The following is a 23,922-nucleotide window of genomic DNA, read 5'->3' as shown; positions in this document are numbered from 1 at the left end:
CACAATCTAAAAAATAAAGGCATCTAATTTTCGCCCCAGCCTAATTTCTACCAATGACGTCTGTCTAATCGTGGGAACATGAGCCACCTCAATATGATAGCTTAATCAGGGCGGAAGCTTTGTACACAGATTGATTGGCCGTGCCATTCCAGGTCAAGTTTGGAGGTGGCATTTGTCGTTTCTGGACTCAGGCCCAGCAGTGTGCCACATGCCGTAGGTTGGATCGTGTCAATTAATCCTCCACACGCACAGAAGATGTCACCTTATCACGTCTACGTTAAAAGTCTCTTTTCTCCCCTCTCAGTGGATTGGTAATGGGATATGTATGGATCCAGATAAACTGGAGGAAGGTGCAAATGTGCAGGCTAAGAAATAACATACTGACGCACATTCAAAAGCAAAAGCTGGCCCGGACTCCAGCATACTGAGCCCACTGGTACTTAGCATGATTGATTATTTGGTTTGTCAATTAATTAGGTAGATTAATGTCATTTTGACATAATCGGCATCAAGCAGTACCTGGATTAATTACTTAATTTGTTAAAATAAATGTGAAAGTGAAGTGATTGTCATTGTGAAACACTGCAGCACAGCACACGGTGCACACACGGTAACCCGTCACCCTTGGTGAGCAGCCATGACAGGCGCCCAGGGAGCAGTCTGTGGGGACGGTGTTTTGCGCCTCAGTGACACATCAGGATCAGGATCAGGATTCGAACCTGCAACCTTCTAATTACGTGGCCACTTCCTTAACCGCTAGGCCACCACTGCCCTGTGTTAATGGATGTGATTAATTTATAAATTAATTATGCACATTGTTTACTTCTTGTGCAAGTCTGAATCAGCATTTAGGGGGAAATTTTAGTTTAGTTTAATTTACTGTTAGAGTCTGTCGAGGGTTTTATGTAAAAAAAAATCATCACCTTGTCACTACCCGTCTGAACATTTTTCAGTCTTATTTTTGCATTATAAATATGCATTAAAGCAAGCTTTAGTCTTAATAATTAATCTAACATGAACTAACAGGAACTGCAAATGCAAGATTAGGCTGCAAGATTAGGCCTTTTCTATCCTCGTCCAGGCAATGGTCATCTCGAAACTTGACTATTCTCTCAACTAGCCTCTATTCTCTCTAACTCTCTACTGGCTGGAGCCTCTGCAGTCACCATAAAACCACTCCAGATGGTCCAAAATGTGGTAGCCCGTCTCATCTTCAACCAGCCGAAACACACCCATGTCAAGCCTCTTCTCACCTCTCTCCACTGGCTCCCGGTAGCTGCTCGCATTGAGTTCAAATCGTTGATGCTGCCTACAGGGCTGTAAGTGGAACTGCACCCTCCTATATCAACACACTACTAGCTAGCTACACTCCTGCATGCCCTCTCAGATCTGCAAATGAAATGACTGAAAATTCCCTCTTCACGGGGTCTCCGATCCCAATCAAATCGATTCTCCTTTGTTGTCCCTGGCTGGTGGAACAACTTACCCTGCTCCATTCGACTAGCCGAGTCTACCACCTTTAAGAAGCAGTTGAAAACCCACTTTTTCAAAAAGTATTTCAGACGAATCTAACAAGTTAGACCTTATCAGGGCTCTTAGTTTTGTTAACTCATAATCTATAGAAATCGAACGAGAATTGCTGGTGTCTTCCTCCTGTAAGTCGCTTTGGATAAAAGTGTCTGCAAAGTAAAGTAAAGTTAAGTAAAGTAACTGCAAACCGTGAAAAAGACTACATTTTGGATTTGTGGAAGCACAAAGATCCTGTCTTAAGCTTCCTTCCCAGAATACACTCAGAACATTTGGTCAAAACCAAAACGTCAGCTTTTTTCCATACCCAGTGGACAAGGTATTGTTAACAGCAGGTTTAATGAACTCACCCGTCTTTTCAGTGGCCCCAGGCGAGAGGATTTCGCATCAGGCGACTGGTAGGACAGCCAGAGTCCGGTGGCTACATGCATAATGAAGCAGACCGAGTCTCCATACTTAATCTCTGCCACCCCCATTCCTTCGATATCCCGCTTCGGGCCAGACTCCAGCTTTTCCTGTCCCGGGAAGATGAGGATAATGAGGACACAACACTCGAAGCCAGCCACTACAGAAGTGTCCAGATGTCCAGCTGTGCAGCCTGTCTGCCATTGTTTGTCCAAAAATATCAAAGGTCTGCTCAGACAAAACTGTGTGCAAATGGCGTATAGTGGGTGGTCAAATCATTTTAAATAAATCAGAGAGAAACTGAGTCACAAAAGATCACATTGCAGTCGAATGAACAGTTTAATCCACAAGGTTTGATAATGCATAACATTCTAGTGAGTGGGTCACCAAGTTGGGCTGCACTTAATAATCGAGAGAATATCAATATACTGCAGCAGAGATGTAGAAACATGGTGGTAGTAGGGTGGTAGTAGCCTAGTGGGTAACAAACTCGCCTATGAACGAGAAGACCAGAAAGTCACAGTTTCAAAACCCACTTACTACCATTGTGTCCCTGAGCAAAGACACTTAACCCTGAGAGTCTCCAGGGGGACTGTCTCTGTAACTACTGATTGTAAAGACGCTCTGGGTAAGGGAGTCTGTTAAATGCTGTAAATGTAAATGAAACCTAGGCGAGATGAGGAAATGTTATTTTTTTCACATGCTTTTCTATGCATGTGTGGCCCTGAATTTATCCTGGGTGCAGGATCGCTGCTGGATAAGCAGCTGAGGTGTATCTGCAGCATAGCTCTAACCTTGGAAGCCCTGAAGCAGAAAGCCGTCGCTTTGGTGTCGGACTGCTCCCGGTCCAGCAGCACCAGTCCTCGTTCCTCGTGGTGCCCCAGGTAGTGGCCCGTGGACAGGTGACGCAGGCGGAAGGGCTGGCCCCAGCGGATGTGGCTCCCGCTCCAGCTGCCAGGGGTAAATCAGTCCGAACAGCTCATTAGATGAGTCACGGAGGTCTGAATGTTTCCATTACAAAAGCAATTCTCAAGGTCCAAAACACCCTTGAGCAGGTATTTAGGAAGAAAATAAAAGTGTGTGTGTGTGTGTTGACTTAGAAAACCTTACAAAAGTTTAAGTGTGCGATTTTCATCTCTAACTTTTAAGTGGATACACTGAACCTCTCATGCAACTAATGTGAGGAGACAGCTCCCACATCCAGAGACGGGATAACACAGAGCCTGAGACGATGCTGTCATCTAAAATTCACAAGCTTTCCAGTCACGGCGCCCCGCCACTCTGAGCAAAGGGTGACGGGAGCGACCGAGAACCTTACCTGATCCGAAGAGGCTCCAGCCTCCACAAAGACCTGGCCCGAGACCCACCTTTACCTGTCTCATAATTCACTATCCTGCAGACACACAAGAAGCATTGTGGCTATTAGTGGGGGACAAGCCGTGTCAACTACATTCGCAGTGAAGAAGGGGTTCTTCACTCCGGTGCAATAACAACAGCACAGTAAAACGTTAAAGCATGTTCTTTTAAATGATTTTGAATTTGTTCATTTTAATGTAAAATCCATTCATTTTTGTAATAAACTAAATTAATGTGGCTCGCTGTTCAATTAACTCAATTAACTTCAATTAAATTTCAGTAAAAATAAGCTATATTCAAGAAAAATACATCATTAAAAGTTTCTGTGAAGAATAAATAGTAAATAACATGATTTTATTGATCAATGATGCACATAGAGAAATTTATTTCATATTAATTTAGCTGATTTAGCTGATTCGTGGAACATCCCTGATGTGTACTTCAATTTACAATATATATATCTTGAGTATGAATAAAATTATTTATTAATAAAAATTATTATCCCTGTTGCTAAATCCTCAAATCTATTTGAGATCTCAAATCTATTTAATCAATTTCTTTGAAGCTGGAGAAAAACAATGTCGGTTCTAATGGGGTTGGGCTGGAAACCCACCGCTGCTGATCAGTGCTTTTATCAGATCCAGGTATGGTGAGGCTCTCGTCATGCCCATGGAACAAACGCATCACATGACCACCCAGCAGGTACCCTGCAATACGAGAGCTTGTGCTATTAAATAATCCTGATTCGGTTTAATGAAACCGTCACATCAAATTAAAGCAAAATAACCTTGGTGAACCCACCTACTGCCACGTTACTGCCGGAGCAGGTAGGCTGGACATTCCACAGGGTCTGCATGAAGGAGGCGTCCACCATGATGGTGCTGTTGGAGATGGACAGATGCTGCGAAAAAAATACAGAAAATGCACGGTGACTCTAAGGTTGAGCCCATTATTTCCGTTCATTTACAGCATTTTTACAGCATTCACAGAGCTCATGAGATGACGATGGGATGGCGCTGCTACATACAGAGCTGAGGCTACAAAGAGAGATTTGTGAATACCGAGGGAATGAGGCTGTCAGATGGTCCGGCGATCTCTCCCAATCTCAGTCTATAAAACCGGGACAGAACCAGTGGTTCAGGTGCAGCAGGGCTTTTATCGCATAGTTCACTGCCCCCCACAGGCGTTGTGAGGGTCGGGAATGCAGCTTCATGCTCGCCGCGTCCCACCGACGAGGCACTTAATTAAAACTGACGCCGTCCTTCTGCAGCAGAGCATCCCATTAACGGCCAGTTGATCTCACAGGCGCCTTTATAAAAAGCCACACTGGGAATAGGGTTCCACAGCTAACCAGACTTTTATCACCAATAAATGGGCCACATTTCCCATGAGGGCTTGAGGACCGTGAACATGATTATTTTCATTCTCTCATGACTCTCTGCATGGCTGTATGTTCTTTTTTTCCTTTCTCAATTTGTGCACTTCAGTGAAACAGCTGTAATGAGTTTGGCATGAATAAGAGGCAAATGCCTTTAGCGGCCATGATAAGAAAGACAATGAAGTGAGTCTGGCTGAATAAGCACTGAAAAAAACTACTTGGAAGGGAAAAGATGAAACAGCTTCTGACTGCAACATCTTGCAATGGACAGCATTTCATATTTGTAATTATTTTAATGACATTATAGCATGAATAATGTATAGTCTTATAGTTTTATTTAGTCTTATAGTTTTATTTAGTCTTATAGTTTTATTTAGTTTATATAGTCATATAGTTTTTATGTTCTACTAGAACAGTCACCATTCGTTCAGGTATTTGTAAGGAACGTTATACAATGTTCTGGGAACGTTCCCAATGCAGATCAGGACAGAATACTCACCAAGTACCTTTCCGAAGACACGCTGACCAGAATGAGGTCATCGCCAATCCTGACCTTCTCCCCCTCTGACCTCTGCTTAGAGGCTGGGTGGATGGTCCACCAACAGGCCTCCCCTAAAAAAAAATCATACTCCAGGCTTAAAACAGAAATAATTTTGATTTAATTCCACACGTAGACATCTGGAGTATACGTGCCACTGAAGGATTACACTGGAGGGTGCCATTTATGACTCTATTAACTTGGAACAGATCCACACAATGTAAACAATAAGCATGGTAGCTCTTGAGGAGGTCAATGTTCAGTAAAGAAAAATCTGTGTAATGTCATGTTCCTATACTACCTGCTCATTTTGGTCATTTGTGAATGTTGCATCATCTTCATGAAAAAACATATATATGCAAAAGTGAAACTGGACAGAGGAGTGAATTTCCTCGCAGGCAGATAACATATGGATCAAGGACGTCTCTGACCATCTCCATTCCAAATGGATCGCACCGATGCCTGGGTTCTGCCTATTTAGGGTGGCATAATGTTTAAAAGTAGAAAGTCTCAGAAAGCCTGTCTGGTCACTGGATTCTGGAATTGTCTGATGGATTTTCTGGTACATCATTAATTATATGCCAGTTGAAAAAGACCAGTGTAGACTGTGGCTTACCTGACGAATCCTCTTGCAAGCCCACATCAAAAGACAACTTGTCTGTCTGGGACCTTGACGTCTTCAGACAAGTAAGGTACTGTAAAGGACAAACGCTGAATTAAAATGAGATAATGGGATTGGTCTCTGAAGATTGTAGTACTTAACACGCTGGAATTATGTAAGGGCCACGCTTCACTCAGCTGTAAAATTACTTCCCCATTAGACCTACATGTTTGCCGTGGCCCCAATATGACCCTGAATACAAGCCCCCCGACAGTCAGTATGGGCAGCCAGCATAAGCCCTCTGCTCTTTGGGCTATTAGGTGCGGCGCATTCTCACCATCGCACTGAAGGAGTGCCTCAGGAGGATGGCGTGGCCGTACAGCAGTGTCCGGTGCCCGCCCCCTTGTGCCGCCTGTTGAACGGAACAGATCCACAAGATTAAACCCACGCCGGCGCATAAATGGGGACTGTTGATTAGAGTGTAAAGCCGGTTTTTGCCCTCCTCTCTTAGTAATGGTCCTTGACCTCATAAGAGAACCCATCCAAACAGCAACCAATGGGATGGTGATTTCATTGACCAATGGTGACGAGTGCATGCTGTGCTGCTTGGCAACGTGTTAGATACGGGGAAGTTTACCAATCTTCTCGTTCAACATAATTAAAATTTCATTGGTAGTACCATAGATGAGGAAATGTGAACTCGTGAAAAAGACAAATCCTCCAACCTAGACTCTGGAGAGAAATAAGATCAGGAGTAAACATGCAGGAAATACTCACCTTCCTTATTAACCTCTAGAAGCATTTAAAAGAAGAGACAGTATTTCATGAGACACTAAACACTAAAATGTCATTTTCAGTTAAATACAGAAAATACTGTAAATACTCTGAATGTATCATATGTATGATCTATAGCCAGAGTTTGTATCCATTATGTATCCAGAATGCATACATTTATTCACAAATATGTATTCATTCCATGTTACATTTTCTAACCAAGTACTTAATACAGTCACTTTTTTATTCAATTTTTTTAACCACTCATATAATGTTGATGATGATATCACTGTGGGCAGCTGTGATGCTTTAGCCGGTACTACTTGTATTCTAGGCTTAAACGGACTTCCTTTAATTAGTAAATTTTCATGTTCATATTTGTCTTCACTGATTTTGATCAGTGTGTACAGAAGGCTGTGGACTTGCATTATATTGAGTGCTGTATATTGGTCATGAATTAGCATTGCCTTGATAATAACATTTCCTACCAAACTAGCATATGTATGTGTATAGGGAAGGTGTCAGTTTAACAAAACTGGTAGTGTTTCATGCCTACCTATAGTATGCTGTGTCCTCATGGCTGAAATTATAAATGAAAAATGCTCTTTGTCTAATTATACACAATCTGGAGGCATATCAGAATTTCCACTGTCCCAATTCAATTAATATTGATAGCATTTTATTCACCTTGTTTTACTTCTCTTTTTTTATACTACAAGTGGCCTGGTAAAACTGGAACTCTCCTTCTGAACACTATCCTCTTCCTCTGCCAGGTCTGTGCCAGGTCTTGAGTAATTGACTTTTAATGCTTGCTGCTTATCTGGAGGATCCACCTGAGCAGGACTCTGATTTGTTATGCAATTATTTTTTTAAGGCCGGACAGGAGGCCTTAATGCCAAATTTAATTACTTAAATATAAGATGAAAAGTGGCATCAGAATCAAAAGCCTGCATCAGATCTGACTGATGATGCAAAAAAAAAAAGTAATGAAATAGACACTTTAAACTTAAGAATGGACACAATGATGCCATGGCCCACCAGACTCGAAATAAAGTGTAAAAAGAGGACGTTTCAGGTAAGAAATAAAATGGGAGCTACTTATGCCAATTGACACTGATGAGTGAAAGACAAAGCTCAGGAAAGTAGTTCCACTCAATCAATCCAACAGGGGTGAATTCCGGAATCAAAATTCCAGAACATTTCCTCTTCACTGGTACCCGTGAAATTTCCTTGTGTTAGAAACCCAACTGCAAAGAGAAATTCACCCCCAGAAAACCAAAACTTGTTCTTTAGACACATCATGAGTCAGTAAATGTAATAGAAAATGTCAGGGAGGCAGATGATCGGTGCATTACGAAACCTCGGGGCTTTTCTTTTTTTATCAGCCATTTGCCACAGTGTTAGGAACTCCTAAAGTTAGTACATTAAAACAGTCTGAGACAAGGGGGCTAAAGCACACAGCCCTTTCACTAGTAATCGTTTCCTTTTTGGGATCATTTCTACGGAAGGATGGAATTTGTTTTTATGTCTCTCTCATGTCAGAATAAAGAAGGTGTGCACTCTTATGCATTCCCTTGGTATTCACATTTGAGCACAGCATTGTACAGCAACAGCCTTTTTTAGAAAGGGGTCCTAGTCTAATGCCATTAAGAAGATCCGTTAATATTAAAGAACAACGTTCTTCCAAAGATTATGGTATGATATAATGTAGAACAACCCCATTTAATATATGATCATTTTGTGAGTGTGCATGTGCTGTTGCTAGCTGTGCGTATACCAGTCTTCTGAAGCAAGCAATATTCTTTTTGTTTTTTTTATTGTAATCTGAATGAGCCTGATATTGTCAATAATTTCCAATCTGCAAGAGACTCCTGGAACTCCTACCTTCCATATTGTTCACCTCTAATCGGCTTCATGCATCCTTGAAAATTAAACCACTCAGAAAGTTTATACCTTCTAGGAATAGAAAGAAATTAAAAATACTTGATATTGTGTATTTACATATTTAAAGGTCATCTGACATCATTTTTTTTTTTCCGCTTTTATATCGGTCTTAGTGGTCCCCTGTCATCAACACCATTCCCCAACTACAATGTCTGGCGCAGACAGGAAGTCTTTTGGACACCACTGAGAAAAATTTGTTCCTCAAACACAGTCTTAGAACAATGAGGCAGATGAAAGCCACAAGGTGTATAAAAGCGGCTTCACCCAAGACCCTCCCCACCAACAACAGGAGATGCTCGCATAATCATGAGATGTTTAGCTGAGTCTTCTTGTCCCTCCCACGAAACCAGATTTTTTCTTTCTGTGCTGTTGTGGGGGTTTTTTTTGTAAAACGCACACACACAAAAAAAAAAAAGACCATGGGAATGCATTTCATTTTAATTTGTGCACCCTGAATTATGCCTAGAGCCAACTCTTCAGAAACTGATGAATCATGTTTGGGCAAAAAGAGGAAAACCTTTAGAAGTGAAAGCGTGGTTTTTAGTTAACTTAAAAGCGTCCATGCACATTTGAACACAATGGAATTCGCTTTTTAACGTACCCATTTTTCATGATCAGGATTCTAGCAACATTGAAAAGAGGTGGAGAAATAACGAGAAAATGAAGTGTTACAAATTCATTGCATTCACTGGCCTGCAGGAGATGATCATTCGTCAACTAACTGGAATTAGTGCAGTAATCTACATAATTGAGGAAGATGTGGTTTAGACAATACAGTAATCACAGTAATAGCAGGGCACATAATGCATTATAAATTTGTTCTTGTAGGAACCATTTTGTCAATTCTATAATGCATTACTGCCAGTTCATTCAGTGGCCTCATTAAGACAACGACTTTGTGGGCTGTTTTCGCAGAGAAGGTTTAAGCACAATACTGCAGTTGTCTGGGAAAGCAGCCCTGAGTATCTGGGAATGTGAGCTGAAACATGTTGTGCGTATTATGAATGCGCCACGTTCCGTTCAGAGCCAAAGAGACAGACACATTCATGATGTACTCGGTGGAGTGGTGGTCTTCAGCCAGTACAACAGAAAGGTCACACAGCAGCACAACATGTGAGCCCAGATGTCAACCAGCGGGAGCAACTATGACAAAGCAGCACTGCATGGGGGTTCGAAAATCCATCTGAAGATCCGTATTCCGAAAAGCGTACGTCTCCGGTGGGAATGTCGTTCCAAGCTGCTCGCCAAGCGGTTTTTATGGCCAACAGTAGAACAATGACCTCGTCGTGAAATCTTGATTACTTACCCGTCCATAAACGTGCCAGCAAAGCACCTGGCTGAAAGACACCTAAACAATCTTTTGAGTTTGACTACGGGGTATAAATCTTGTGAGCGGTTCAGCTACGAACAGGAACAGGCACTTAAAGCCAAGGGAGTCGCCCGTCGGTTTCCCGTGCCAAACTGTCTCCAGACTTAAAAACAATCCGCGCAGCCGGTCGATTTATTGACTGCGCTTTCTGAGAGCATCTGATTCTCCAAACAGGATTGAAATGGTCAAACACAGACATTAAACAACAGCTGGAGTGCCTGAATTAGCATATATTCCGTGAAACGGTCTGAAAAAAAGGAAATCTATCTTTGTTTGATGAGGCAATAATGCTACTGTAAATTAATACCCATTCAACCATTCAAATAGAATTGAAAATGCCACCCGGGGGAACCATATTTTCCCATTGTTTAATACAACATTCATTGCAGTTTTTTGCATGTAAACAGTAAACAATTCAATTCAAGTCAAGACTCATTTGCTAATTAGCAGGACCGAGGGGAAACGTGAGGCTGCAGTAACTCACTGTCACCTCTTGAGGCAGTAGCACAGTGGTATTACGAGTCAACTGCTTGCTTAGAGGCCTTGAAAGCAACACCAAAACTAGGATTTCAATTTCAATTGCTCTGGGGTGAAACAGCTATTTTAGTTCTCTGCTCTGAATGTATTTAGACCCTACTTGACACTGCAGCACCTCACAATGAAACAGGGCAGGCTGCCGCCGGCAAGATAGCATGTACACCTTAGTAAATATTTCTGCAGTACAAAAGATAGATGTGTTTGCACCTCTAGCCTTGCTATCCATTATCTAATTCAATTTACGACTCATTTCAAATACGGTCTATATGGCCAGAAGACACAAATGAAATATGACTTTAGTCCTTGACGCCACTGCTTCTTTGTGGTTTGGATACTCTTTAAATCCTCATGGATAATGGATAATAAGTTTTGCACTTACCCCCTCGCTGTTTGAGCTGGTGTTAGCCAGCATCTCCTGCAGGGCGCGTACGGAGAGTGACTGTTCCAGGACAAAGTTACAGATGCACAGGTCCGGAGGGACATACTATGGGGGGGAGGAGAAGAGACAACTTAATTCGGGCTTTCAATTCTCTTCCGACTTATCTCTGTATGCCTTCCACTTTCCCATTTACTCCCTAATGACTGCCTCAAGAAGAAAATGGGATTTTCAATTGCAGCATCTTTCATTACGAGTACTGATGAGGCTGTGATGTTAATTGACTTCATTTGTTTCTCCTTCAGGCGCAAGTCATCACAACTTTTCCTCAAAGGTACCCATGGCTACACAGCAGCTAATGGTCACACATGTCACAAGGAAGGCCCAAATCACTGTGCTACTCAGGTGTCCACATGCAATCATTTGTTGATGTAAACTCCGAAACAAAACCCAAACTTTATCGCCAAGTTCTTTAAATAGTGGGAGGTCACCTAAGAATAAGGTTAGGTGTGGGGGGAGTGAGCAAATGTGCAAAAGTTGGACTGTCCTTGGCATTGTTGGGATGTCGCAGATGGAAAGGAGTTTTTGTTTCAGGTGGTTTTGGTCTTGATGGGTCACTGCCTTTTTCCAGAGAGAAGTGTTTCAGAAAGTTCGTGTCTGGGGTGGGAGGGGCTGGCATATTGCAGCAAATCACCTTCTGAGCAGAACAGATGACTGCCTTTATCTTTGGCATTGGCAGCAGTGTACCAGATGGTGGAAGAGGTAGAACAGACTGTTGGTAGGGGTCTAGAATTGCACCATCGATGACTTTGAACCATCAGAATGATCTTCAGACGATGCACATCCTCTCTTGTGCTTTTTTCAAAACATTTGGTTCCCACTTGAGGTCCTGTGAGATGATCGTGAAGTCTCACTTCATTTATTAAGTATGACATCCAACTTAATGCATCATGAACACCGATCCGAAAGAATGAAACAAACTCACATGTGCAGTGAAGGGTTAATTGCAGAATCTGGATATGGAGAACACTGTGACAGGATGATAGCCACAGTGCATATGCCACAGTGAAGCAGTGAAAATGGCAGATGAAGAGGGATTACTGTCTTCCCCCTATCAGTACATGGAGTCTATTTTATTGCTCAGTGAATGTACTGAGCAATGCTCTTGGTAGCAGAGAGACATAAGCACTCTGGCTTCTTTCCCTCTGCATTGGTGTTTCACAAAGGTGCAGGGACACCGAGGCAGCCATCAATGGCATTTGTAGGTGTACAAAGTGCATGCTAAGGTCAAAATAGTTTTAGAAGCCGAATTAAGGGGACACTCTACCCCTGCATGTATCTTATTAAATCTCCCGATTCCCTCCCGACTATGTGGACGCACTGAATTTGTGACTGGGCAGTGCTGGTCCTCCAGATTCCACCCCTCCACAGTGGCAGTGTATTACACTCTGACAGTTCTGACCTCTGAACCCGAGACTGGTAGTGAATCCAAAATGGGACGGTGATAATGAGAAAAGCAGTGTGGGTCAGGGAGAGTAAGTATAGTCCTCAGTTGCCCATGTTGAGAGGTATCCACAGCCTTGCTGCAATATTAGGGCACAGATAGATGGACAACACCCCTCCAGTGCCAGCATTAAAATAAGGACCTAGAAGGGTATGATAGGACAATTTTGCATGATCTGATCTTCTGTGTATAGGATGGGGCAGTGGTGGCCTAGCGGTCAAAGAAGCGGTCAATCAGAAGGTTGCCGATTCGCAAGGTGCAACTGAGGTGCCACTGAGCAAAGCACCGTCCCCACACACTGCTCCCCGGGCGCCTGTCATTGGGATGGGTTGAAAGCAGAGGACACATTTCATGTGTGCACCTATAAATAAATCCACTGTATTAATTCCTTCTGAACCAACAGCAGTAAAAGTTCATAGTGCCTGAATATGTTACTGTTGCCATGGAGTTTTAGCACAGGCACATGCCCATTAGTGTTGAAACATTGCACAGTACCAGCTCCCACTGACACAATTTGAGGAACTCTAGAAAAGCTTTAGAGTTCCACTTTCTGATCATTTAAAGTTCATTCCATGTATCCTTTGATGTATCCTGAATTGGATTAAACAATGTGCTCATGCACATACTTTTTCAACTTAATGCAGATGCCCTATTGATTAAAACATGTTCAAAGCATTCTTTATACATACAGTACAGGACAAAAGTTTGGACACACATCCTCATTCAACGTGTTTTCTTTATTTTCATGACCAGGTAGACATTCTCACTGAAGGCATCAAAACTATGAATGAACACATGGGAGTTATGTACTTAACAATAAGATGGTTTGGGGTCAGCTGGACCGCAGAGTGAAGGCAAAGGGGCCAACAAGTGCTAAACACCTCTGGTGAAAATAGAGCATAAAAATAGATGAAAGGAAAAAAGCCCACCTTTGCTTCAGATGTCGGTTCCAGGTAGCACAGCCGGTTCCCAAGTCCCTCTGCTGACAGGCAGAACTTGCGGGTTTCCTTCTGGATCGTGGCGACGCATTGCAGAACCACTTCATCGTCCTGCCAATGAAAGACATGTGTCATTTACATGTACATTTATATATAACATAACCCTGGACGACATCAAACAGCACCTGTGATTCAGAAGAAAAGCAGAACAATTCTGAGAGTTTTTTCTCGTTGGCAAAGCATTCAAATCTGTTAAAATACATCACTCAGATAAAATATGGAGGAACTTCTTTTTGCTCATTCAGTTTGGGGGGGGCAGAGATTAAGTGTACATTTTGTAATGCACATCAAATGAAGCTGTGCGCACAAACCTCGTTCTCTGTAGATCTGTTGGCGTGTCCCCGTTAAGAGGATATCGATCTGTGTCTGATTCCTGCTTCCAGGCGACGCCCCACGCAGCTGCCAACTCAGCCCACATTAATCGGAGCGGATGGTTGCCATGGTTCTGACTCCCGCTATCGGGCTGGCATCAATTCATTTCGCACAGCGATCTGCCGTGGGTTCATAACAGCGCCTCAGCAAGGAGCACATGACAGATCTACTGTGCGCGCGATGCGTGAGGTGACACAGGTGCCACCGGGGTGAGAGGAATACATCAAATCGCAGAATTTATGCTGTGAACACTTCTCAGTGCCGTGGCACTTACTGGGGTTCCTGGGTGCAAAATGGAAAAAGACTAGTGTGCACGCATCTGCCATTTTCTACCATTTACCATCTGACGTGAATAATCTGAACAATGCCTCAGAATCAAGTTAGAGGGAATGCGGTGGACCACTGCTGGGATCTCCATGCAAAAGTGATGTCAAGTAGGATCAGCACTATGCCAGATCTGGAATTTTTTGCCCTACAATTGCTGAGTGTCAGTGCAGCAACAGAAACCGCACCGAATCCTTGTTAACAAGCTCACTGCTCTGAAATGTCTTACGAGAACACGTCTACTGAACAAAAAAACACAGAAATAACTAATGTGTTATAATTAGTGGTGGGCCGTTATCGGCGTTAACGTGCTGAGTTAAGGTGAGACTCTTATCGGGCGATAAAAAAAATATTGCTGTTAATCTATTCACAAAGTTGGGTTGGGAGCTGGGTCTATACTATGCAAGCTATTGTGCCGGAGTTAAATGGTTACACTAGATTTATAAGTATATTTCTTCTTTCTTGTGTCTTTTATTTTCTTATTTCCTAAAGAGTTTTATTTTGTTTTTGAGACCCGGTTCAAGTCTCTTGGACACATGGCGTGAGCTGTGAGAGGTGCGTGGGGTTTGTGTGCAAAAAGTTTTCTTTCATTTTCTTTCATTTTAATTTATGTACATATTAGGAATATTTTGCATGTGTGTTATTTTGTGAATTTTTTTTATGTTCTTTTATTACTGTAAATTGTAGAGAGCGGTGCAGAAAGACGCGATGTGTGAAGCGATGTTCTGACGCGATGTTCTGACGCGACCTTGCTTTTTGTACAGAATACACTTTGCACAGAAAATCTCTTGGGTGTCAGCTCATCATTTGTGGTTCAAGAAACAAAATCAAAAAGTTACACAACACAACCTAGCCGAATTGCACTGTAGGGGGCGAGAACGAGTCTTCGAACTGTGAAATTACCACATCAAACGTGACGTGGTAACATGGATGCAGCTATTTAACTGAATAAACAGTTGGTAAACACAAGTATATCTTATTGAACATAATTTATTTTCATCACCAATTATCATAGTAGAACAGCTTTCTCAAGCAGTTTGTGATGCATTTTGGAAACAGGAGATGAGCCCCTGGTCTAATGCGCCACCTGTCTTGAGAAATCCGTTCTCAAAGACTTACTTTTAGTCATTATTTGGGTAGCACACACATTCTGAATGCCTTTGGCAGAATTCAAATGAGCCATTTTAATCTAGATTAATCTAGATTAATGTAGATTAATCTATATTAATTTTGCTTACTCTAGATTAATCTAGATTAATTCCAAGATAAAAGCGAGATTAATCTAGATTAAGAAAATTAATCTATGCCCACCTCTAGTTATAATGCACATAATGTTTATGACAATTAATAAAAAAAAAAATAATAACATTATAATAATAAAAACAATTGATGTTGGGACTGTGATTTTGCAGAAATGCATCACAAAAATTTCTCACAACTGTGACAAATTGTCAGTTAAATTTGTAAATTTATGATTGTGAGGACAGAGTTTCGCCAGAAATTCCAAAAAAATTAGCCAAACTAATAGTTTTGTGCCTATTACAGTCTTATTATGTTTTGCTCAGTGGTAAGATCGTGAAATGTCAGAGCAGGTTCTGACATATTTACCTGTCACCAGACAGGTAAACACATGGTATGCAAAGTGGAGATCATGTGATCATGAGGACTTATGTCTTTCCTTTTTTTTTTATATTTTGCCTTGGTTTCTTCACTGCAGGCACATTTTGAAATTGCAGCTGGAGCCCCCACTAAACGTGATGTGTCAAGGGATTGTCACCTCTTTAAAATAAAGTAAATCTTCTTTTCTTACGTACGCGTCAGCTGCTTAGGCTGGCACGGGGGGGGGGGGGGGGGGGGGGGGGGGGGCGACGACTACCCGATGGGAACACTCGCTTCTGCCCGTGTGCACGCATGCGTGTGCCATCAGAGGCCTCACTGAGCACGATTTGTAACTTATTTTCAGGGCCATTTACCATCCTCTCACCCAACTTGATCCCATGCCATAGAATGCGGCGAATCTGAGGCAAAGTTATCCAGTGGCGACCGGAGAAGACATCTGTTGGACAGCTAAGGAGCAGCATCACGATCTATCTATAGGGCCTAGGGTGGTGCAGGGCAATTTAACCCACACTCTTCTCCTTCGGTCTCATGCCTTTCACCTCTACATACCCCCATATCTCCATGCCAGTTGCAGGTGTGTGCCACACGGATGCCACAGGACACAGGGACTGGACTTGCCCTCTGACCCCTCTGACCATTTGAAATGGTCATCCTCTCCGACGCTCTTTCCCGCCCATCCCCCACCCTTCCTTGGTGCTTCCTTGGTGCTCATCATTAAGGACAAGAACAGGTGTGTGTGTGGCCCAAAGAGTCCACGGGCCGTAACCCGAGAGGTCCTGGCGCACCGCAGCGGTAAGTAAATGCGCACAGCTCTGCTCCAACCATACCACGAACATGAACTTGAGGAAAGGTGAATATTCCCCAACAGGACTGTTTTCCACATGGACGTATTCTCTTTTCCTTGTTATGTTTTCCCAATCTGAGAGAAGCCATAATTTCGTGATCACAACCGTAAATGTCAGACAAAGTGATACGTGTCACATGACAGGCTGACTGAAGCGTCATTATAAAACTAACTCTCTCTTCCTATTCAGCCCTTGTTGCACCAGATGCATGACCAGATTTTTTAAAACATTGGTTACTTTCGAAATTAAAGGCCATGTTCTGGACCTACAAAAGCTCCTGGTTAGATTTGATCAAGAAGTGCAATATCTTCTGAGGAAATAGTCGACATCGGCCCAACCCTGCGAGCCACATCTGTAAAGCTGTCCCACTGTCCCACGTACCCTATAAATAACTCCCATTTATCACCGACCACCACACATGCCACGTTCTCGTTTCATGTGCTTCGCACACAGAGCTATGCCTGACAGTCAAATGGGACAGGTGACTACATATATAGGATGCGCCACCATCAGCAATGCGCTCCTACAGCGCACAACGCTCCGTAAAAGTCCTGCTTTCTCCGGAAGCCTGAGCGAGCAGGTGCTGGGGAGAGCGAGAGAGAGAAAGGGGGTGGGGTGGAAAACGGCGCGCTCGGTCCCGCTGTCACAGACAACATCCCGTACACAAAGGTGCCACAGCCTGATAGCGCTTGAAAGTCAAAGGGGTTCGTGTCTGTGTCCTGAATTCATAGTGCCACCTCACCACGGGAACGACACTGCTGAAACCCAGTACGACCGGTGTCACTCGAGCGTCCCCATCCGGGGCAACAAGGGACGCCTTGATAGGCCAGAAGCAGGAGTGTTGCTGTAATAAGCATGTTATGGGAGCAAGATGAAGTAAAGCCACACTATCACGCTGCGACATTTTGCCCACCTGCTTGATATGTGTGACATGCACGGTGTCTACACAGGCTTCCCATTTCTGCTTCTTTGAAAGGCAAAAAGACACAGGCGGAATGTAAAAAAGGAGGGGAAAAATACATTTACTCTGGCTAAATGTATTAATATATTAGGTACACAAGGATGCCATTACAGTCTGATGTTTCACTGCTCTCATGACTGACAGAGCAGAGCAGCAACGGCGCGAGGAATTGACGACGAGCCACTTCGGGATCGGCGGGAGGGAGAAGCAAAATGCAATTCCCAGAGAAGTTTGCCGTATCCTTTACCCATGACCTTTTGCGCATAATGCCTAATTTCGCAGTCGTTTTACAAATTGAGCCCCATCCCCGTCCCTACCTCACTTTGCATGAATATTGGTTTAAAAGAGTGCCGCGCGTGCAGAGGTGGGAGGAAGGCCTCGGCCAACGCTGATGGGTGAGTGCAGCGGTGCGGCACACTGATAATGCCTTCCAACCTGCGGGACAACGTAATCCATTTATTCCCTGCCCACGTCACCATCTTTCAAACTAAAGCGCTCCTCATTATCGTAGCAGAGTTGACGGGGAGGGCTGTCTTCCCATTTTACCCATCCTCATATCAAAACTTTTCCCACAATCATTATGCAGCCTGATTAATATGCGTAGTCAGTAGAGCTTCCCAAACAGCCAACCTCCTGTACCTGGAATTGTAATGGAATTCACATCTAACTTCAAATAAATAGTCAAATGGCATTCTTTACCATTAGTCTGGAATGAGATGTTCAGGGCCAAATTATGAATTTACTGTTGGATGAAATGTGGTGTAGCCTCACTAAGCAAATGTTTAATGGCTTTATTTTGTAACTGTCATAGACTATTTTGTACTGAAAATATTCGTGCTCAATGATTATCCAGTTGGATGATTAATCAAATCAATTGCTGATCAAACCATCATTGTCTAATGCCTGTGCTCTGCTGACTTTTTCCCCCAAATGTATTTTTTAATTACCTGTGAATGTTGGTTTCCGAAGGGAGGGGGTCATGCTCTGCTTCAGTATGTTCAGCACTCAAACAACCCAAAATGATGACAGTCCCACCACCATGATCGACTGTAGGCAAGACACACGTGTCCCATCTGAACCAAATAAGTTGATCTTGGTCTCATCAGACCACAGGACATGGTTCCAGTAATTCATGTCCTCATTCTGCTTGTTTTCAGCAAGCAGTTCGCAGGTTTTCTTGTGCATCATTTTTAGAAGCAGCTTCCTTCTTGGATATCAACCATGCATTTACATTTAAATTTACGACATTTATCAGACGCCCTTATCCAGACCAACTTACAATCAATAGTTACGGGGACAATTTCCCTGGAGCAACTTAGGGTTAAGTGTCTTGCTCAGGGACACAATGGTAGTAAGTGGGATTTGAACCTGGGTCTTCTGGTTCATAGGCGAGCAGACCTTCACCATGCAGACCAGTTTGATGTGTACGTGCCAGGATCCGGTCCAGAAGGGGCTACTCTGGATGTCGAGTTCGGACCAGAGTTTCATGTTCGTCCTTTGTTATAATGGTTCCTGATTGTTTCCACCTGAATCCACCAGTATGAAGCTGCCCTGTTTGTGTCTTTTCAAATTCAGGTCATTGTTTGGTGATGTTTCCCCTGTCCTGTGCTCCATGTTATAAATCCCATGTCTTGTGACGTTGTGCATAAGTGCCCTCCTTCCTCACCATGTCCTGCCATCGTGAAAATATGGTGTGGTCTGAGCCTGACAGGCTGACCCATGACCCCGTCAACCTCTGCAGCAATGCTGGCAGCACTCACAAGTCTGTTTCCAAAAGACGACCTCTGGATATGATGCTGAGGACTTGTTCTTAATTTCTTTGGCGGACCATGGTGAAGCCTGTTCTGAGTGGAACCTGTCCTGTTAAGCCGCTGGTCTTGGCCACCGTGCTGCAGCTCAGCTTCAGAGTGTAGCGATCTTCTTACAGCCTAGACCATTTTAGTGTAGAGCAACAATCCTTTTTTACAGATTCGTCAGAGTTCTTGCAATTTTGAACTACAGTGACCAGAATGAGAAAGTGTAAGAGCGACAAGGGTGAAGGGTGTACTTGCTTTTGTGAGAAACTGTATAAGGGATGGGATCCACCGCTTTAAGATATGGAGAGAAAACTTCTCCAGCATTATAGATGAGCAGAGCCAAGAAATCCAGAACATTTGTTCCCTCAAACCATGTCTCAGGTGGGGTACATGGGCAGAAGCCCCGGCTTCGGTTTGACAAATCTCTGAAGGTGATGAATCTTTGTGGTCCTCCTGTCCTTCAGCACAGATGGTTCCAGGTCCACCGAGGGCAACATGAATGCCAGGAATAACAACAGAGCAAGGAACTCAGTCTCTGGACTCATCAGCGCAGGAGACGTCTGATGATCCATGTTGTCATGTGAAGCCTGTGGAGGACAGGAGAGCCGGCGGTGCTTTAAAACACATCTCCTGCTCCACTGGCTCATTCTCCCGCCTGCCCCCTCATCACTGGGCCTGCATTGGCTGAGAAAAATGCTCTGAACCGATTAATGTGCCGCTGCCGCCATTCCACCAGCGTGCTAGGGACCTGCCCGTTGTTAATCTGAGCACTGAATTAAACACGACTCCAACGCTTCACACAGGACGTTTCAGTCGTTCAATCGGCCCCAGCAATAAAAAACTAAACAAGGTCAAAGAAAGAAAGGTCTTTCTTGCAGGCACAGCATGCAGCGTTGCACAATAAACACAAAGATTTGATGATTTAGCAGAAACTTCATCTCAAACATTCATATAACGAATCACAGGAGCTGGGCTTGTTAATAATCTCTACTGACTTTTTGGATAAGTGTTGATTAATTGACTTATTTGTCATTACAGATGCAGTCTGTCAAGGTTCATGAATGAATTAGGTAGGTCCTTTTTACATTTACAGCATTTGGCAGACACTCTTATCCAGAGTGACTTACACAAGTACTTTAAGATGTCAGTCAATCCCTCATTTGGTTCACTAGGACCCCATCTGCAAATATCATTAGTTTATTTACTCAGAACGCAACTTTTTTTTAATTTTATTTTTATTACATATACACAAGATCTATTCTAAGTATTTCCTAAAAGTCAAGGTCAGGGAAATGTACATCATGGACTGTCAACGTTAGCACCTATTAACCATTAAAATGAGCCAAACCCCTCCTGGTCTGGCCCCAATCGGGCTGAAGGTGCCAGAGCAAAGGAAGGAGAGGAGTGGGGACTGTCATGAGTGATGTATAGCCATGTTGATAAGTGAGCGCTTAGTCTTCCATGTCCCCTCTCAGGACACACGCTTGCCAGCCTAGAACCTGATTCCCTGCGTCAATCAACTGCTGCCTCATATAGAAGGAGGGAACGGGAGTTGCTTCTCAAAGGTGCAGCAGCCCACCGCGGTGCTGACTAACCGGCGCCGAGGCTGCTTCCGTGAACCACAGAACGAACGAAAAGCTCAACCTGTTTGCATTTCCTGCACGTGGCACGAGAGGAATAACAAACGGGCTAAAGTTCTACTGGTTCACGTGCGCCACCACTTTTCTCGACGACGAAGCCTGGATGACATTGATTTATTAAGGGCAGCTTTCTGCTCTCCGGACATGGTTGCCAGTGTCACTTAATTATTGTATTCTGACATCACGTCAAGCTGCGCGGTAGCAAGCTGTTGAGCTCTAAATGCCATTCGTTGCAATAAAAATGGTGTTAAAATGTCAGTGGTCTTGCGCTGCGTTAGCTGACGCAACGATCCTTTGCAAATGCTGATGCCAGAGGACCGTGTGTACGTGGGGTGGAAGCATCAGCTTTTAAGAGGCTAAATTTAACCCCCCCTCGGCCGTCTTCTTGGAATGCAGGAGGCTTCCAGAACAACATAAACTCCAAATAAGCCCAGGGCTACTGTACGGCTGCCTTCTCAAGCACCTGAACCTAAAAGGTGCACGTCCTTCACGGAACGATCCAATGGGTGGTCCAGGTAAGAAAAAGGGACAAACAAAGAGCCAAGTCCCCTTTGCAACCCAAATGTTAAAAATGCTACCTCAGAAACAGGTGACCTCCATAATGTTTGGATTATTTGCATTATTTCCACTGGGCCACATAGCTACCTCAGGATTTAAAAACTCTGCGGGCGTATCAAATGTCTTGGCCTGTTTCGCGAACCAACTTTGCCACTTCTGCACTTCAGTGGCAAGGTGATATGGTGATGGTACGAGAAGCCGATGTCATATGATTGCACCATTGACAGCGTATGATTAATTCATACGAAGATTATATGGTATGGTGAGGTAAGCTAAACAATCATAATGCTCCATTTTTTTGGAGAAAACCCATCATGGGAGTCTTTGTAGAATGGCAGTTGGTGTAGAATGACACATTACACATAATCCATACTTGTACATATATGCATTTGAATTTAGAGTTTTCATGTTTATTTTTGAACAGTAAGAAATGTCAAAGTGTCAATCAATTACTCACTTATACTGTTCCTGGACACGTAATTAGCATTCCATTGGCAACAACAAATCATTCTATTGTAAGTTGTTAAGAGCCATATGCATGGCCGGGCATGATCTGTAGGCCTACAAACATGTTACAGTGATCAAACAATAAAAATATATGTATATCTTACAATTAAAAAAAATATATTAAGCATAGGGAAGTTGTTGAGAAGGTTGTTACGTAACAAGTGATATACTCCTGGGCCGCCCTGCCCCACCACAACTATGTAACTAATCTGCGTCAAACCACCGAAATAGAAATGTCTTCAAGAAGCCAACGCTATCGGGTGTTTTTGCCCCTGGGCCGCTATATCACGGCATTAAAAATGAAACGTTCCAAATGCCACCAGATGACAAGTCTTGTGAAGATGCAAGTGATTATGATGGGCAAGGCTCCGGGTGGTCTGAAGACCACTGCAAATATGAACCTGACTGTATTATTCATCAAAGTGTCATATGAATATATATGATATGATATAAAATATACATATAATTGCCTTATTTCACACAGTCCACCAGTCTCACACCAAAAGCATCCAATTCACTGTCACATGTCCATTTTATCTAATAATTCCAGACCAATGGAACTGGTAACAGTAGAGTAACATGGCAGCACTGTAAAACGTGCCCCCGTATTTACAGAATACCTATAAACTTAATAAAAATGTGTTTTTTTTTGTTGTAAAATGGGACGTTGGGGTGGATTGCGTAATCGCGTCGCGCACCTGCAGATGGTGCGGTCATTTAAATTCCAGGGCCGGCGACGGTGCCGGCGACAGGTGCGTCAAGTTCCACGCCGACGCGAGGTGTCCCGATTGCTCTTTAACCAACCCCCCTCAAAAAAATAGAAATAAAAAAAGTCGAGAGCGTGATGCGCGGGGCAGTTCTCGACCGCGATCTGACTCGTGACGTCACGGACAGTAATTAACGAAAACCAAAAAAAAAAAAAAAAAAAAGAGCGCGTCGTCGGCGACGCGTTACTCACAGTCCTCAGGAACTGGATCTCGTCTTCGCCCTCGCCGCCCTCGGCCATGGCTGCTGAGGAGTCTCGGCTCGGACTCGGAGCCTCGGCGCGCTGTCTTCCTCCTCCTCCTCCTCCTCCTCCTCCCCTCCTCTGCCCTCCGCGCCTCCCCGGCTGATATTAGCACCGAGCTCGTCCGCAGCCATATAGGGGGGGAGTCCCGAGCGCGAACCCACGCTGTCGCTCCGGGGGGGGGGGGGGGGCATCAGGGTGCAGGGTGGTTGTTCACCACGTCCGCTGCATCGAGAAGGACACAGATAAACATCATTTTATCCACACTTACACACACAAAGGTTTCTAGCAAAAAAAAAAAAAATGTAGGACGCCTGACACGTTGGTGCATAAGTGCATCCCTTCAAGGGTACTCTAAAGGACACCTTTTGGGTGCCTTATTCTTGGGAATTATTTGACTCGACGTGTCCTCCTGGCACCCTGCGACGTTAACAGGATTTAATTAGCACCTTTCAACCGGTGGCAGTGACACCGATTCACGCCGGCCAGCGTCACTTTTCTATAGAACTTCAGCTGTCCTCGTCCAAATGGAGCTATAGAGCCACCAAGTGGCAGAAAGGGGGCGGACCTTTACGAAGGCACCTTTCTTACATTTACATTTACAGCATTTATCAGACGCCCTAATCCAGAGAGATTTACAGTCAGTAGTTTCAGAGACAGTCCCCCCCCTGGAGACACTCAGGGTTAAGTGTCTTGCTCAGGGACACAATGGTAGTAAGTGGGGTTTGAACCTGGGTCTTTTGGTTCATAGGCGAGTGTGTCACTAGGCTACTGCCACCATTTCTTCTCCATCTGAGGAACTTCTACTGACCATGTCAGCAACTCCTTGGGTGCATCAACAGTCTGGGAAGATGATGCAAGAAGTACGTTACTCATTAGGATTTTTAATTCTAATATTTCATCTTAATATTTGTTTTAGAGGACAAAGCCTGCAGCCAGCTCACCACAATGACAGTAGACCAGTAACCTGAGTGTCTCCAGGGGGA

The 23,922-nt window shown here is 43.7% G+C and overlaps 1 protein-coding gene across 5 annotated transcripts in view; it reads right to left on the bottom strand.

Moving 5' to 3' along the window:
• ryr3 (ryanodine receptor 3) overlaps positions 1–23,007 on the bottom strand; it is a 75,045-nt gene extending 52,038 nt beyond the window's left edge. For 2 of the 5 annotated variants that reach the window (XM_029002215.1, XM_029002216.1), the window contains exons 1-12: positions 22,889–22,936; positions 13,239–13,358; positions 10,809–10,913; positions 9,125–9,145; positions 6,143–6,217; positions 5,821–5,899; positions 5,166–5,278; positions 4,090–4,189; positions 3,902–3,995; positions 3,251–3,325; positions 2,727–2,883; positions 1,878–2,042 (exon numbers count right to left, since the gene is read on the bottom strand). In XM_029002215.1, coding sequence (XP_028858048.1) covers positions 1,878–2,042; positions 2,727–2,883; positions 3,251–3,325; positions 3,902–3,995; positions 4,090–4,189; positions 5,166–5,278; positions 5,821–5,899; positions 6,143–6,217; positions 9,125–9,145; positions 10,809–10,913; positions 13,239–13,358; positions 22,889–22,936 — 1,152 coding nt within the window. Of the gene's footprint in view, positions 1–1,877; positions 2,043–2,726; positions 2,884–3,250; positions 3,326–3,901; positions 3,996–4,089; positions 4,190–5,165; positions 5,279–5,820; positions 5,900–6,142; positions 6,218–6,582; positions 6,598–9,124; positions 9,146–10,808; positions 10,914–13,238; positions 13,359–22,888 lie in introns of all 5 variants that reach the window. The other 3 variants (XM_029002217.1, XM_029002219.1, XM_029002218.1) reach the window with 2 other exon arrangements.
• Positions 23,008–23,922: the final 915 nt, after the last annotated feature.

The sequence above is a fragment of the Denticeps clupeoides genome, chromosome 14 (genome assembly GCF_900700375.1).
Source record: "Denticeps clupeoides chromosome 14, fDenClu1.1, whole genome shotgun sequence".
Taxonomy (NCBI): Eukaryota; Metazoa; Chordata; class Actinopteri; order Clupeiformes; family Denticipitidae; genus Denticeps; species Denticeps clupeoides.
Note: the sequence above shows the minus strand (reverse complement) of the source record. Positions and strands in the feature narration are given on the sequence as shown.